Raw genomic sequence first — 14,886 nt, 5'->3', positions numbered from 1 at the left:
GAGAGGGAGAGACAGAGAGGGAGAGACGGAGAGGGAGAGACGGGGAGGGAGAGACAGAGAGGGAGAGACAGGGAGGGAGAGACAGAGAGGGAGAGACAGGGAAGGAGAGACAGGGAGGGAGAGACAGGGAGGGAGAGACAGAGAGGGAGAGACAGGGAGGGAGAGACAGAGAGGGAGAGACAGAGAGGGAGAGACAGGGAGGGAGAGACAGGGAGGGAGAGACGGAGAGGGAGAGACAGGGAGGGAGAGAGAGAGGGAGAGACAATGTATTTGGCCTGTTTATAAACTGTGATTAAGTACCTTCAAAGAAATAATTCCATGTTCATCTGACGAGTTGAGAGAAACAAAGAGAGAAAGGGAGAGAGGAAGTAGAGAGAGAGGGGATGAGAGAGAGAGAGAGGGGATGAGAGAGAGGGGGGATGAGAGAGAGAGACGGGAGAAGAGAGGAGGGCATAAGAGAGACAGGATGAGAGAGAGAGGGGATGAGAGAGAGAGGGGATGAGAGAGAGAGGGGGGATGAGAGAGAGAGAGGGGATGAGAGAGAGAGGGGGGATGAGAGAGAGAGGGGATGAGAGAGGGGATGAGAGAGAGAGGGGGGATGAGAGAGAGAGAGGGGATGAGAGAGAGGGGGGGTGAGAGAGAGAGGGGGGATGAGAGAGAGAGGGGGGATGAGAGAGAGGGGGGGTGAGAGAGAGAGGGGGGATGAGAGAGAGAGGGGGGATGAGAGAGAGAACAGGTGTAACTCTGTCATTCTTCCTGAATCCAGGTGATGTCATCCCTTCAGACGCAATCCTGGTTTTTGACGTTTTGTTGTTGGATGTGTGGAATCCTGACGACGGGGTTCAGAGTGAGACGTACCACAGCCCTGAGAACTGCTCTAGGAAGGTAGAGGTGTCGGACTACGTACGATACCATTACAACGGAACACTGCTGGACGGAACACTGTTCGACTCCAGGTGAGACACACACTACTAACACACACTACTAATACACACTACTAATACACACTACCCAATACACACTACTAATACACACTACACACTACTAATACACACTACTAATACACACTACTAATACACACTACTAACACACACTACTAATACACACTACTAATACACACTACTAATACACACTACTAATACACACTACTAATACACACTACTAATACACACTACTAATACACACTACTAATACACACTACTAATACACACTACTAATACACACTACTAACACACACTACTAATACACACTACACACTACTAATACACACTACACACTACTAATACACACTACTAATACACACTACTAATACACACTACTAATACACACTACTAATACACACTACTAATACACACTACTAATACACACTACTAATACACACTACTAACACACACTACTAATACACACTACTAACACACACTACTAATACACACTACTAATACACACTACACACTACTAATACACACTACACACTACTAATACACACTACTAATACACACTACTAATACACACTACTAACACACACTACTAATACACACTACTAATACACACTACTAATACACACTACACACTACTAATACACACTACTAATACACACTACTAACACACACTACTAATACACACTACTAATACACACTACACACTACTAATACACACTACACACTACTAACACACACTACACACTACTAATACACACTACTAATACACACTACTAATACACACTACTAACACACACTACTAATACACACTACTAATACACACTACACACTACTAATACACACTACACACTACTAATACACACTACTAATACACACTACTAATACACACTACACACTACTAATACACACTACTAATACACACTACTAACACACACTACACACTACTAACACACACTACTAATACACACTACTAATACACACTACACACTACTAACACACACTACTAATACACACTACTAACACACACTACTAATACACACTACTAATACACCCTACTAATACACACTACACACTACTAATACACACTACACACTACTAACACACACTACACACTACTAACACACACTACTAATACACACTACTAATACACACTACTAATACACACTACTAATACACACTACTAACACACACTACTAATACACACTACTAATACACACTACTAATACACACTACACACTACTAATACACACTACACACTACCAATACACACTACTAATACACACTACTAATACACACTACTAACACACACTACTAATACACACTACTAATACACACTACTAATACACACTACTAATACACACTACACACTACTAATACACACTACACACTACTAATACACACTACACACTACTAACACACACTACACACTACTAACACACACTACACACTACTAATACACACTACTAATACACACTACACACTACTAACACACACTACACACTACTAATACACACTATACACTACTAACACACACTACACACTACTAATACACACTACACACTACTAACACACACTACACACTACTAACACACACTACACACTACACACTACTAACACACACTACACACTACTAATACACACTACTAATACACACTACTAATACACACTACACACTACTAATACACACTACACACTACACACTACTAATACACACTACTAATACACACTACACAATACTAATACACACTACTAATACACACTACTAATACACACTACACACTACTAACACACACTACACACTACTAACACACACTACACACTACTAATACACACTACTAACACACACTACACACTACTAATACACACTACTAATACACACTACACACTACTAACACACACTAACACACTACTAAAACACACTACTAATACACACTACACACTACTAATACACACTACACACTACTAACACACACTACACACTACTAACACACACTACACACTACTAATACACACTACTAATACACACTACACACTACTAACACACACTACACACTACTAATACACACTATACACTACTAATACACACTACACACTACTAACACACACTACACACTACTAACACACACTACACACTACTAATACACACTACTAATACACACTACACACTACTAACACACACTACACACTACTAATACACACTATACACTACTAACACACACTACACACTACTAATACACACTACACACTACTAACACACACTACACACTACTAACACACACTACTATTACACACTACTAATACACACTACTAATACACACTACACACTACTAATACACACTACACACTACTAATACACACTACTAATACACACTACTAATACACACTACTAACACACACTACTAATACACACTACTAATACACACTACTAATACACACTACTAATACACACTACACACTACTAATACACACTACTAATACACACTACTAACACACACTACACACTACTAACACACACTACTAATACACACTACTAATACACACTACTAATACACACTACACACTACTAACACACACTACTAATACACACTACTAACACACACTACTAATACACACTACTAATACACACTACTAATACACACTACACACTACTAATACACACTACACACTACTAACACAAACTACACACTACTAACACACACTACTAATACACACTACTAATACACACTACTAATACACGCTACTAATACACACTACTAACACACACTACTAATACACACTACTAATACACACTACTAATACACACTACACACTACTAATACACACTACACACTACTAATACACACTACTAATACACACTACTAATACACACTACTAATACACACTACTAACACACACTGCTAATACACACTACTAATACACACTACTAATACACACTACTAATACACACTACACACTACTAATACACACTACACACTACTAATACACACTACACACTACTAACACACACTACACACTACTAACACACACTACACACTACTAATACACACTACTAATACACACTACACACTACTAACACACACTACACACTACTAATACACACTATACACTACTAACACACACTACACACTTCTAATACACACTACACACTACTAACACACACTACACACTACTAACACACACTACACACTACACACTACTAACACACACTACACACTACTAATACACACTACTTATACACACTACTGATACACACTACACACTACTAATACACACTACACACTACACACTACTAATACACACTACTAATACACACTACACACTACTAATACACACTACTAATACACACTACTAATACACACTACTAATACACACTACACACTACACACTACTAACACACACTACACACTACTAACACACACTACACACTACTAATACACACTACTAACACACACTACACACTACTAATACACACTACTAATACACACTACTAATACACACTACACACTACTAACACACACTAACACACTACTAAAACACACTACTAATACACACTACACACTACTAATACACACTATACACTACTAACACACACTACACACTACTAACACACACTAACACACACTACACACTACACACTACTAACACACACTACACACTACTAACACACACTACACACTACACACTACTAATACACACGACACACTAACACATACTACACACTACACACTACTAACACACACTAACACACTACTAACACACACTACACACTACTAATACACACTACTAATACACACTACTGATACACACTACTAACACACACTACACACTAACACACTACTAACACACACTACACACTAACACACTACTAACACACACTACACGCTACTAATACGCACTACACACTACTAACACACACTACACACTACTAACACACACTACTAACACACACTACACACTACTAAAACACACTACACACTAACACACTACTAATACACACTACACACTACTAATACACACTACACACTACTAACACACACTACACACTACTAATACACACTACACACTACTAACACACACTACACACTACTAACACACACTACACACTACTAACGCACACTAACACACTACTAATACACACTACACACTACTAATACACACTACACACTACTAATACACACTACACACTACTAACACACACTACACACTACTAATACACACTATACACTACTAACACACACTACACACTACTAATACACACTACACACTACTAACACACACTACACACTACTAACACACACTACACACTACGAATACACACTACACCCTACTAATACACACTACACACTACTAATACACACTACACACTACTAACACACACTACACACTACTAACACACACTACACACTACTAACACACACTACACACTACTAATACACACTACACACTACTAATACACACTACACACTACTAATACACACTACACACTACTAACACACACTACACACTACACACTACTAATACACACTACTAATACACACTACACACTACTAACACACACTACACACTACACACTACTAATACACACTACTAACACACACTACACACTACACACTACTAATACACACTACTAATACACACTACACACTACTAACACACACTACACACTACACACTACTAATACACACTATACACTACTAATACACACTACACACTACACACTACTAACACACACTACACACTACTAACACACACTACACACTACTAATACACACTAACACACTACTAATACACACTACACACTACTAATACACACTACACACTACTAACACACACTACACACTAACACACTACTAATACACACTACACACTACTAATACACACTACACACTACTAACACACACTACACACTACTAATACACACTACTAATACACACTACACACTACTAACACACACTACACACTACTAACACACACTACACACTACTAACACACACTACACACTACTAATACACACTAACACACTACTAATACACACTACACACTACTAATACACACTACACACTACTAATACACACTACACACTACTAACACACACTACACACTACTAACACACACTACACACTAACACACTACTAATACACACTACACACTACTAACACACACTGCTAACACACACTACACACTACTAACACACACTAACACACACTACACACTACACACTACTAACACACACTACACACTAACACACACTACACACTAACACACACTACACACTACTAACACACACTACACACTACTAACACACACTACACACTACACACTACTAACACACACTACACACTACTAACACACACTACACACTACTAATACACACTACACACTACTAATACACACTACACACTACTAATACACACTACACACTACTAACACACACTACACACTACACACTACTAATACACACTACTAATACACACTACACACTACTAACACACACTACACACTACACACTACTAATACACACTACTAACACACACTACACACTACACACTACTAATACACACTACTAATACACACTACACACTACTAACACACACTACACACTACACACTACTAATACACACTATACACTACTAATACACACTACACACTACACACTACTAACACACACTACACACTACTAACACACACTACACACTACTAATACACACTAACACACTACTAATACACACTACACACTACTAATACACACTACACACTACTAACACACACTACACACTAACACACTACTAATACACACTACACACTACTAATACACACTACACACTACTAACACACACTACACACTACTAATACACACTACTAATACACACTACACACTACTAACACACACTACACACTACTAACACACACTACACACTACTAACACACACTACACACTACTAATACACACTAACACACTACTAATACACACTACACACTACTAATACACACTACACACTACTAATACACACTACACACTACTAACACACACTACACACTACTAACACACACTACACACTAACACACTACTAATACACACTACACACTACTAACACACACTGCTAACACACACTACACACTACTAACACACACTAACACACACTACACACTACACACTACTAACACACACTACACACTAACACACACTACACACTAACACACACTACACACTACTAACACACACTACACACTACTAACACACACTACACACTACACACTACTAACACACACTACACACTAACACACACTACTAACACACACTACACACTACTAACACACACTACACACTACTAACACACACTACACACTACACACTACTAATACACACTACTAATACACACTACACACTACTAATACACACTACACACTACACACTACTAATACACACTACTAATACACTCTACACACTACTAATACACACTACACACTACACACTACTAATACACACTACTAATACACACTACACACTACTAACACACACTACTAATACACACTACACACTACACACTACACACTACTAACACACACTACACAGGGTGATGATGGAGGAGACAGGGTGATGATAGAGGAGACAGGGTGATGATGGAGGAGACAGGGTGATGATAGAGGAGACAGGGTGATGATAGAGGAGACAGGGTGATGATGGAGGAGACAGGGTAATGATAGAGGAGACAGGGTGATGATGGAGGAGACAGGGTGATGATGGAGGAGACAGGGTGATGATAGAGGAGACAGGGTGATGATGGAGGAGAGGAGGGTGATGATAGAGGAGAGGAGGGTGATGATAGAGGAGACAGGGTGATGATAGAGGAGACAGGGTGATGATAGAGGGGGCAGGGTGATGATGGAGGAGACAGGGTGATGATGGAGGAGAGGAGGGTGATGATAGAGGAGACAGGGTGATGATGAAGGAGACAGGGTGATGATGGAGGAGAGGAGGGTGATGATAGAGGAGACAGGGTGATGATAGAGGAGACAGGGTGATGATAGAGGAGACAGGGTGGGGATGGAGGAGACAGGGTGATGATAGAGGAGAGGAGGGTAATGATAGAGGAGACAGGGTGATGATGGAGGAGACAGGGTGATGATGGAGGAGACAGGGTAATGATAGAGGAGACAGGGTGATGATAGAGGAGACAGGGCGCTGATAGAGGAGACAGGGTGGTGATAGAGGAGACAGGGTGATGATAGAGGAGACAGGGTGATGATAGAGGAGACAGGGCGCTGATAGAGGAGACAGGGTGGTGATAGAGGAGACAAGGTGATGGTAGAGGAGACAGGGTAATGATAGAGGAGACCGGGTGATGATGGAGGAGACAGGGTGATGATGGAGGAGACAGGGTGATGATAGAGGAGACAGGGTGATGATGGAGGAGACAGGGTAATGATAGAGGAGACAGGGTGATGATGGAGGAGACAGGGTGATGATGGAGGAGACAGGGTGATGATAGAGGAGACAGGGTGATGATGGAGGAGAGGAGGGTGATGATAGAGGAGAGGAGGGTGATGATAGAGGAGACAGGGTGATGATAGAGGAGACAGGGTGATGATAGAGGAGACAGGGTGATGATAGAGGAGACAGGGTGATGATAGAGGAGACAGGGTGATGATAGAGGAGACAGGGCGCTGATAGAGGAGACAGGGTGGTGATAGAGGAGACAAGGTGATGGTAGAGGAGACAGGGTAATGATAGAGGAGAGGAGGGTGACATTTGTAGTCTTTCCAATAATACATGTGTGCTGTGCTTGTAGTCTTCTATGAAGTATTTGCTCATTCACACTCCCCCTGTAGCCACACCCGTTTGCGTACCTATGACACCTACGTGGGGATTGGCTGGCTGATCGCTGGCATGGACCAGGGCCTTCTGGGCATGTGTGTTGGGGAGAGACGCATCATCACCATGCCCCCTTCGCTAGGATATGGATCAAACGGAGATGGTAAGTGGGTGCTGCTGGGTAATAGAGTTCTTTCTGAGTGTTATCCCAGTACAGGCCTCTCTAATACTGTTGGACCAGAGATGGCATCATTAGTGTGAAGCTCTTTCTGTCCCTGTCTCTGTCTCTGTCCCTGTCTCTGTCTCTGTCCCTGTCTCTGTCTCTGTCCCTGTCTCTGTCCCTGTCCCTGGCTCTGTCCCTGTCTCTGTCTCTGTCCCTGTCTCTGTCTCTGTCTCTGTCTCTGTCCCTGTCTCTGTCTCTGTCCCTGGCTCTGTCTCTGTCTCTGTCCCTGTCCCTGGCTCTGTCTCTGTCTCTGTCTCTGTCCCTGTCTCTGTCTCTGTCTCTCTCTCTGTCTCTGTCCCTGTCTCTGTCCTGTCCCTGGCTCTGTCTCTGGCTCTGTCTCTGTCCCTGTCTCTGTCTCTGTCTCTGGCTCTGTCTCTGTCTCTGTCTCTGTCTCTGTCTCTGTCCCTGTCTCTGTCTCTGTCTCTGTCTCTGTCCCTGGCTCTGTCTCTGTCTCTGTCTCTGTCTCTGTCTCTGTCTCTGTCTCTGTCCCTGTCTCTCTCTCTGTCTCTGTCCCTGTCTCTGTCTCTGTCTCTGTCCCTGTCCCTGTCTCTGTCCCTGTCTCTGTCTCTGTCCCTGTCTCTGTCCCTGTCCCTGGCTCTGTCCCTGTCTCTGTCCCTGTCCCTGTCTCTGTCTCTGTCTCTGGCTCTGTCTCTGTCTCTGTCCCTGTCTCTGTCCCTGGCTCTGTCTCTGGCTCTGTCTCTGTCCCTGTCTCTGTCTCTGTCCCTGTCTCTGTCTCTGTCTCTGTCCCTGTCTCTGTCTCTGTCCCTGTCCCTGTCTCTGTCTCTGTCTCTGTCCCTGTCTCTGTCTCTGTCCCTGTCTCTGTCCCTGTCTCTGTCTCTGTCCCTGTCCCTGTCTCTGTCTCTGTCTCTGTCTCTGTCTCTGTCCCTGTCTCTGTCTCTGTCTCTGTCTCTGTCTCTGTCCCTGTCCCTGTCTCTGTCTCTGTCCCTGTCCCTGTCTCTGTCCCTGTCTCTGTCTCTGTCCCTGTCTCTGTCCCTGTCCCTGGCTCTGTCCCTGTCTCTGTCTCTGTCCCTGTCTCTGTCTCTGGCTCTGTCTCTGTCCCTGTCTCTGTCCCTGGCTCTGTCTCTGGCTCTGTCTCTGTCCCTGTCTCTGTCCCTGTCTCTGTCTCTGTCCCTGTCTCTGTCTCTGTCCCTGTCTCTGTCCCTGTCTCTGTCTCTGTCCCTGTCTCTGTCTCTGTCCCTGTCTCTGTCCCTGTCCCTGTCTCTGTCTCTGTCCCTGTCTCTGTCTCTGTCTCTGTCTCTGTCTCTGTCCCTGTCCCTGTCTCTGTCTCTGTCCCTGTCTCTGTCTCTGTCCCTGTCCCTGTCTCTGTCTCTCGCTCTTTCTCTCTCTCTCTCTCGCTCTCTGTCTCTCGCTCTCTCTCTCTCGCTCTCTCAATTTTTCAATTCAATTTGCTTTATTGGCATGACGTAACAATGTACATATTGCCAAAGCTTATTTTGGATATTTACAATATGAAAATAATGAGAATCAAAATTGTCAACGGGACAACAGTAACAACAGTAACCAAGGGTCAAAATAACCACACAGCATACAGTAGAGGACATGTGCAGGTTGATTGGTCTGTCAGACACTGTCCCTCATCTTATAGCAGGCAGCAATGTAGTGCGCTGCCAACCCACAGCTCTCTGCGTCCTCCCCCAGCAGGACGGGTAGCCTGTCCTCATCAGAGAGGTCTTTGAAACCTTGACCTCTCTCTCTCTCATCGCCCTCTCTCTCTCTCTCTCTCTCTCTCTCTCTCTCTCTCTCTCTCTCATCGCTCTCTCTCTGTCTCTCTCTCTCTCTCTCTCTCGCTCTCTCTCATCGCCCTCTCTCTCTCTCTCTCTCTCTCTCTCTCTCATCGCCTTCTCGCTCTGTCTCTCATCGCCTTCTCGCTCTCTCTCTCATCACCCTCTCTCTCTCTCTCTCTCTCTCTCTCTCTCTCTCTCTCTCTCATCGCCTTCTCGCTCTCTCTCTCTCATCGTCCTCTCGCTCTCTCTCTCTCTCTCATCGCCCGCTGTCTCTCTCTCTCTCTCTCGCTCTCTCTCATCGCCCTCTCTCTCTCTCTCTCATCGCCTTCTCGCTCTCTGTCTCTCATCGCCTTCTCTCTCTCTCTCATCGCCCTCTCTCTCTTTCTCGCTCTCTCTCTCTCTCTCTCTCGCCCTCTCTCTCTCATTCTCTCTTTCTTTCTCCTCCTCTCCCTCCCATCCCTCCATCCCCACCCCTCTTTCCCTCTCTAGGTAGTGATATCCCAGGCCAGGCCTCCCTGGTGTTTGATGTCGTCCTCTTGGACCTTCATAACCCTAAAGACGGCGTCAGTATCATCAACCAGGACATACCTCAACCCTGCCTCAGGAAGAGTGTATCTGGGGACTTTATCAGATACCACTATAACGGATCACTAATGGACGGGACCTTCTTTGACTCCAGGTGAGGAATAGTGTGTGTGACTTCATAAATATTATGTAGATACTGCTCCTCTATTTCCTTGTGGTCCTGCTGCGTTGTGTTTACACTGTATATGTAATTATTATTTTGTCCTCAAGGTGGCAGTATAACCTTACAAACTAAAGTAGACTGAAACGAGTTTCTCATAAGATTTTACTGAATGAATCCAAACAGTACAAGAAAAATGGCACTCTTAAGTTCAGACTGAATAAGGTGTAGAATTTAGAATGTAGATATTAAGGACATTTTGAATTTAGAGCTTCTGGGTGGGCAAATGTTTTAATATGTTGGTAACTGTTTGGGACGTTTCTTGATCTCTACATGCGATTATTGTCCTCTGTTATTGAACACCACAGTTACTCCCGTAACCGTACCTATGACACGTACGTGGGTAAGGGCTCTTTGATTGGTGGGATGGACGAGGGCCTGATCGGAGTCTGCATTGGAGAGAGAAGACGCATCATCATCCCACCTCACCTCGGATACGGAGAGGAGGGTACAGGTTTGTAGAAAACAGTGTTTGTGCGTGAGCGTGAGTGTTTAGGTTTTCAGGGTACCGTTGTTTATGGAACGTCGATTTCATTGTCTCTTTCCTCTTCTTTACTGACCTCTGCCCATCTCCCCTCTCCTCTACTCTCCTCCCCCCTCACCTCTCCCTTCTCCTCCTCTCTCTCCTCTCCTTTCCACTCCACTCCTCTCCTGTCCTCTCCTCCTTTCCATCTCTCTCCTCTCCACTCCTCCTCTCTCCTTTCCTCTCTACTCTCTCTTCTCCCCTCCCTCCCTCCCCTCCTCTCTCTCATCGCCTCTCCTCTCTCCCCTCCTGTTTCCTCCCCTCACCCCTCCTCTCTCTCCTGTCCACTCCTCCCCTCCTCTCTCTTCTCTCCTCCCCTCCCTCCCCTCCTCTCTCTCGTCTCCTCTCCTCTCTCCCCTCCTTTCTTGTCTCTCTTGTCTCCTCCCCTGCCCTCACCCCTTCCCCTCCTCTCTCTCCTCTCCACTCCTCCCCTCCTCTCTCTCCTCTCCACTCCTGCCCTCCTCTCTCTCCTCTCCACTCCTCCCCTCCTCTCTCTCCCCTCCCCTCCCTTCCCCTCTCTCGTCTCCTCTCCTCTCTCCCATCCTCTCTCGTCTCTCTTGTCTCCTCCCCTCCCCTGCCCTCACCCCTCCTCTCTCTCCTCTCCACTCCTGCCCTCCTCTCTCTCCTCTCCACTCCTCCCCTCCTCTCTCTCCCCTCCCCTCCCTTCCCCTCTCTCCCACCAGGTACTAAGATCCCAGGTTCTGCTGTCTTGGTGTTTGATATCCATATCATAGACTTCCACAACCCATCAGACCCAGTGGTGATCACTACCACCTATAAACCAGAGGTGTGTGAGACGCTGGCTAAGAAAGGAGACTTTGTTAAATACCACTACAACGCTTCGCTCATGGATGGGTCCTTCATCGACTCCACGTGAGTAGAAAGATGAAGACACACACACACACACACACCGTGCACTCACACACATACACGCACCCACGCACGCACATACACCTACACATGCACTCTCACTCACACACACACACACACACACATACATAAACACACACACTCTTCTTCTCTCTGTCTCCAGGTATAACTATGGGAAGACGTATAACATTGTGCTGGGAGCCAACCAGGTGGTTCCAGGGATGGAGGAGGGGCTGAAGGAGATGTGTGTTGGAGAGAGAAGACACCTGGTCATACCGCCGCACCTGGGCTACGGAGAGAAGGGAGTGGGTGGGTTACACACACACACACACACACGCACGCACGCACACACGCGCATACACACACACACACACGCGCGCGCACACACACACACACACTAGTCCAGTAGCGGTTATTAACCCAATGTGTATTGGTATGTTATAGATGGTGAGGTGCCAGCCAGTGCTGTCCTGGTCTTCGACATCGAGATGATGGAGATGGAGGCGGGACTTCCTGACGGGTACATGTTCATCTGGAACGAGGACGTATCAGCTGACCTCTTCACTGAGATGGACGCAGACAAGGACCTACGGGTGTTGGCCTCAGAGGTACTCATCACGGCTAAACCCCGCCCTCAACTACACGCTAACAGACATACACATGACAGCGTGAATCCTCCTGTATCTCAGCTGGACAGAGTATGGCTGCATCTCAGTAGTCCCAAATGGCCTCCTCTCCTTCCTTTGCACTGATCTGTAAACACAAGACAAGTGAAAGCAGTGGAACGGGAAGCCTTGTGTTTTTTATTTCACCAGTTCATTTAAATCAGTTCAGAAGGAGAGGAGACCATGGAGTTATGATTAACTGAGGCAACTGGCTAACCAATTCACAATTCTCACTCTCCCTCCCCCCTCTCTCCCTCCCCACCCCTCTCCCTCCCCCCTCTCTCCCTCCCCACCCCTCTCCCTCCCCCCTCTCTCCCTCCCCACCCCTCTCCCTCCCCCCTATCCCTCTCTCCAGTTCTCAGACTATATCCTGCGTCAGGTGAACGAGGGTAAAGGTCGCCTGGCCCCTGGGTTTGACGCAGATCGCATCATCGAGAACATGTTCTCCAACCAGGACCGTAATGGAGACGGAAAGATAACTGAGGAGGAGTTCAAACTGAAAGCCGACGAGACCCCACACGACGAGCTATAAGACAGACCCCACACGACGAGCTATAAGACAGACCCCACACGACGAGCTATAAGACAGACCCCACACGACGAGCTATAAGACAGACCCCACACGACGAGCTATAAGACAGACCCCACACGACGAGCTATAAGACAGACCCCACACGACGAGCTATAAGACAGACCCCACACGACGAGCTATAAGACAGACCCCACACGACGAGCTATAAGACAGACCCCACACGACGAGCTATAAGACAGACCCCACACGACGAGCTATAAGACAGACCCCACACGACGAGCTATAAGACAGACCCCACACGACGAACTATAAGACAGACCCCACACGACGAGCTATAAGACAGACCCCACACGACGAGCTATAAGACAGACAGACCCCACACGACGAGCTATAAGACAGACCCCACACGACGAGCTATAAGACAGACCCCACACGACGAGCTATAAGACAGACCCCACACGACGAGCTATAAGACAGACCCCACACGACGAGCTATAAGACAGACCCCACACGACGAGCTATAAGACAGACAGACCCCACACGACGAGCTATAAGACAGACCCCACACGACGAGCTATAAGACAGACCCCACACGACGAGCTATAAGACAGACCCCACACGACGAGCTATAAGACAGACCCCACACGACGAGCTATAAGACAGACCCCACACGACGAGCTATAAGACAGACCCCACACGACGAGCTATAAGACAGACCCCACACGACGAGCTATAAGACAGACCCCACACGACGAGCTATAAGACAGACCCCACACGACGAGCTATAAGACAGACCCCACACGACGAGCTATAAGACAGACAGACCCCACAC

General features: G+C 45.5%; 1 protein-coding gene across 1 annotated transcript in view; it reads left to right on the top strand.

Moving 5' to 3' along the window:
• The window catches only part of LOC106570612 (peptidyl-prolyl cis-trans isomerase FKBP9-like), a 24,196-nt gene extending 10,038 nt beyond the window's left edge, over nucleotides 1-14,158 (top strand). The window contains exons 3-10 of the mRNA XM_045694961.1: nucleotides 767-956; nucleotides 8,769-8,914; nucleotides 11,209-11,398; nucleotides 11,773-11,918; nucleotides 12,671-12,860; nucleotides 13,021-13,166; nucleotides 13,302-13,465; nucleotides 13,878-14,158. Coding sequence (XP_045550917.1) covers nucleotides 767-956; nucleotides 8,769-8,914; nucleotides 11,209-11,398; nucleotides 11,773-11,918; nucleotides 12,671-12,860; nucleotides 13,021-13,166; nucleotides 13,302-13,465; nucleotides 13,878-14,054 — 1,349 coding nt within the window. The 3' untranslated portion in view covers nucleotides 14,055-14,158. The remainder of the gene's footprint in view (nucleotides 1-766; nucleotides 957-8,768; nucleotides 8,915-11,208; nucleotides 11,399-11,772; nucleotides 11,919-12,670; nucleotides 12,861-13,020; nucleotides 13,167-13,301; nucleotides 13,466-13,877) is intronic.
• The last annotated feature ends 728 nt before the right edge of the window (nucleotides 14,159-14,886 follow it).

This window comes from Salmo salar, chromosome ssa14, assembly GCF_905237065.1.
Source record: "Salmo salar chromosome ssa14, Ssal_v3.1, whole genome shotgun sequence".
Taxonomy (NCBI): Eukaryota; Metazoa; Chordata; class Actinopteri; order Salmoniformes; family Salmonidae; genus Salmo; species Salmo salar.
This window is presented reverse-complemented; position numbering and strand designations above follow the sequence as displayed.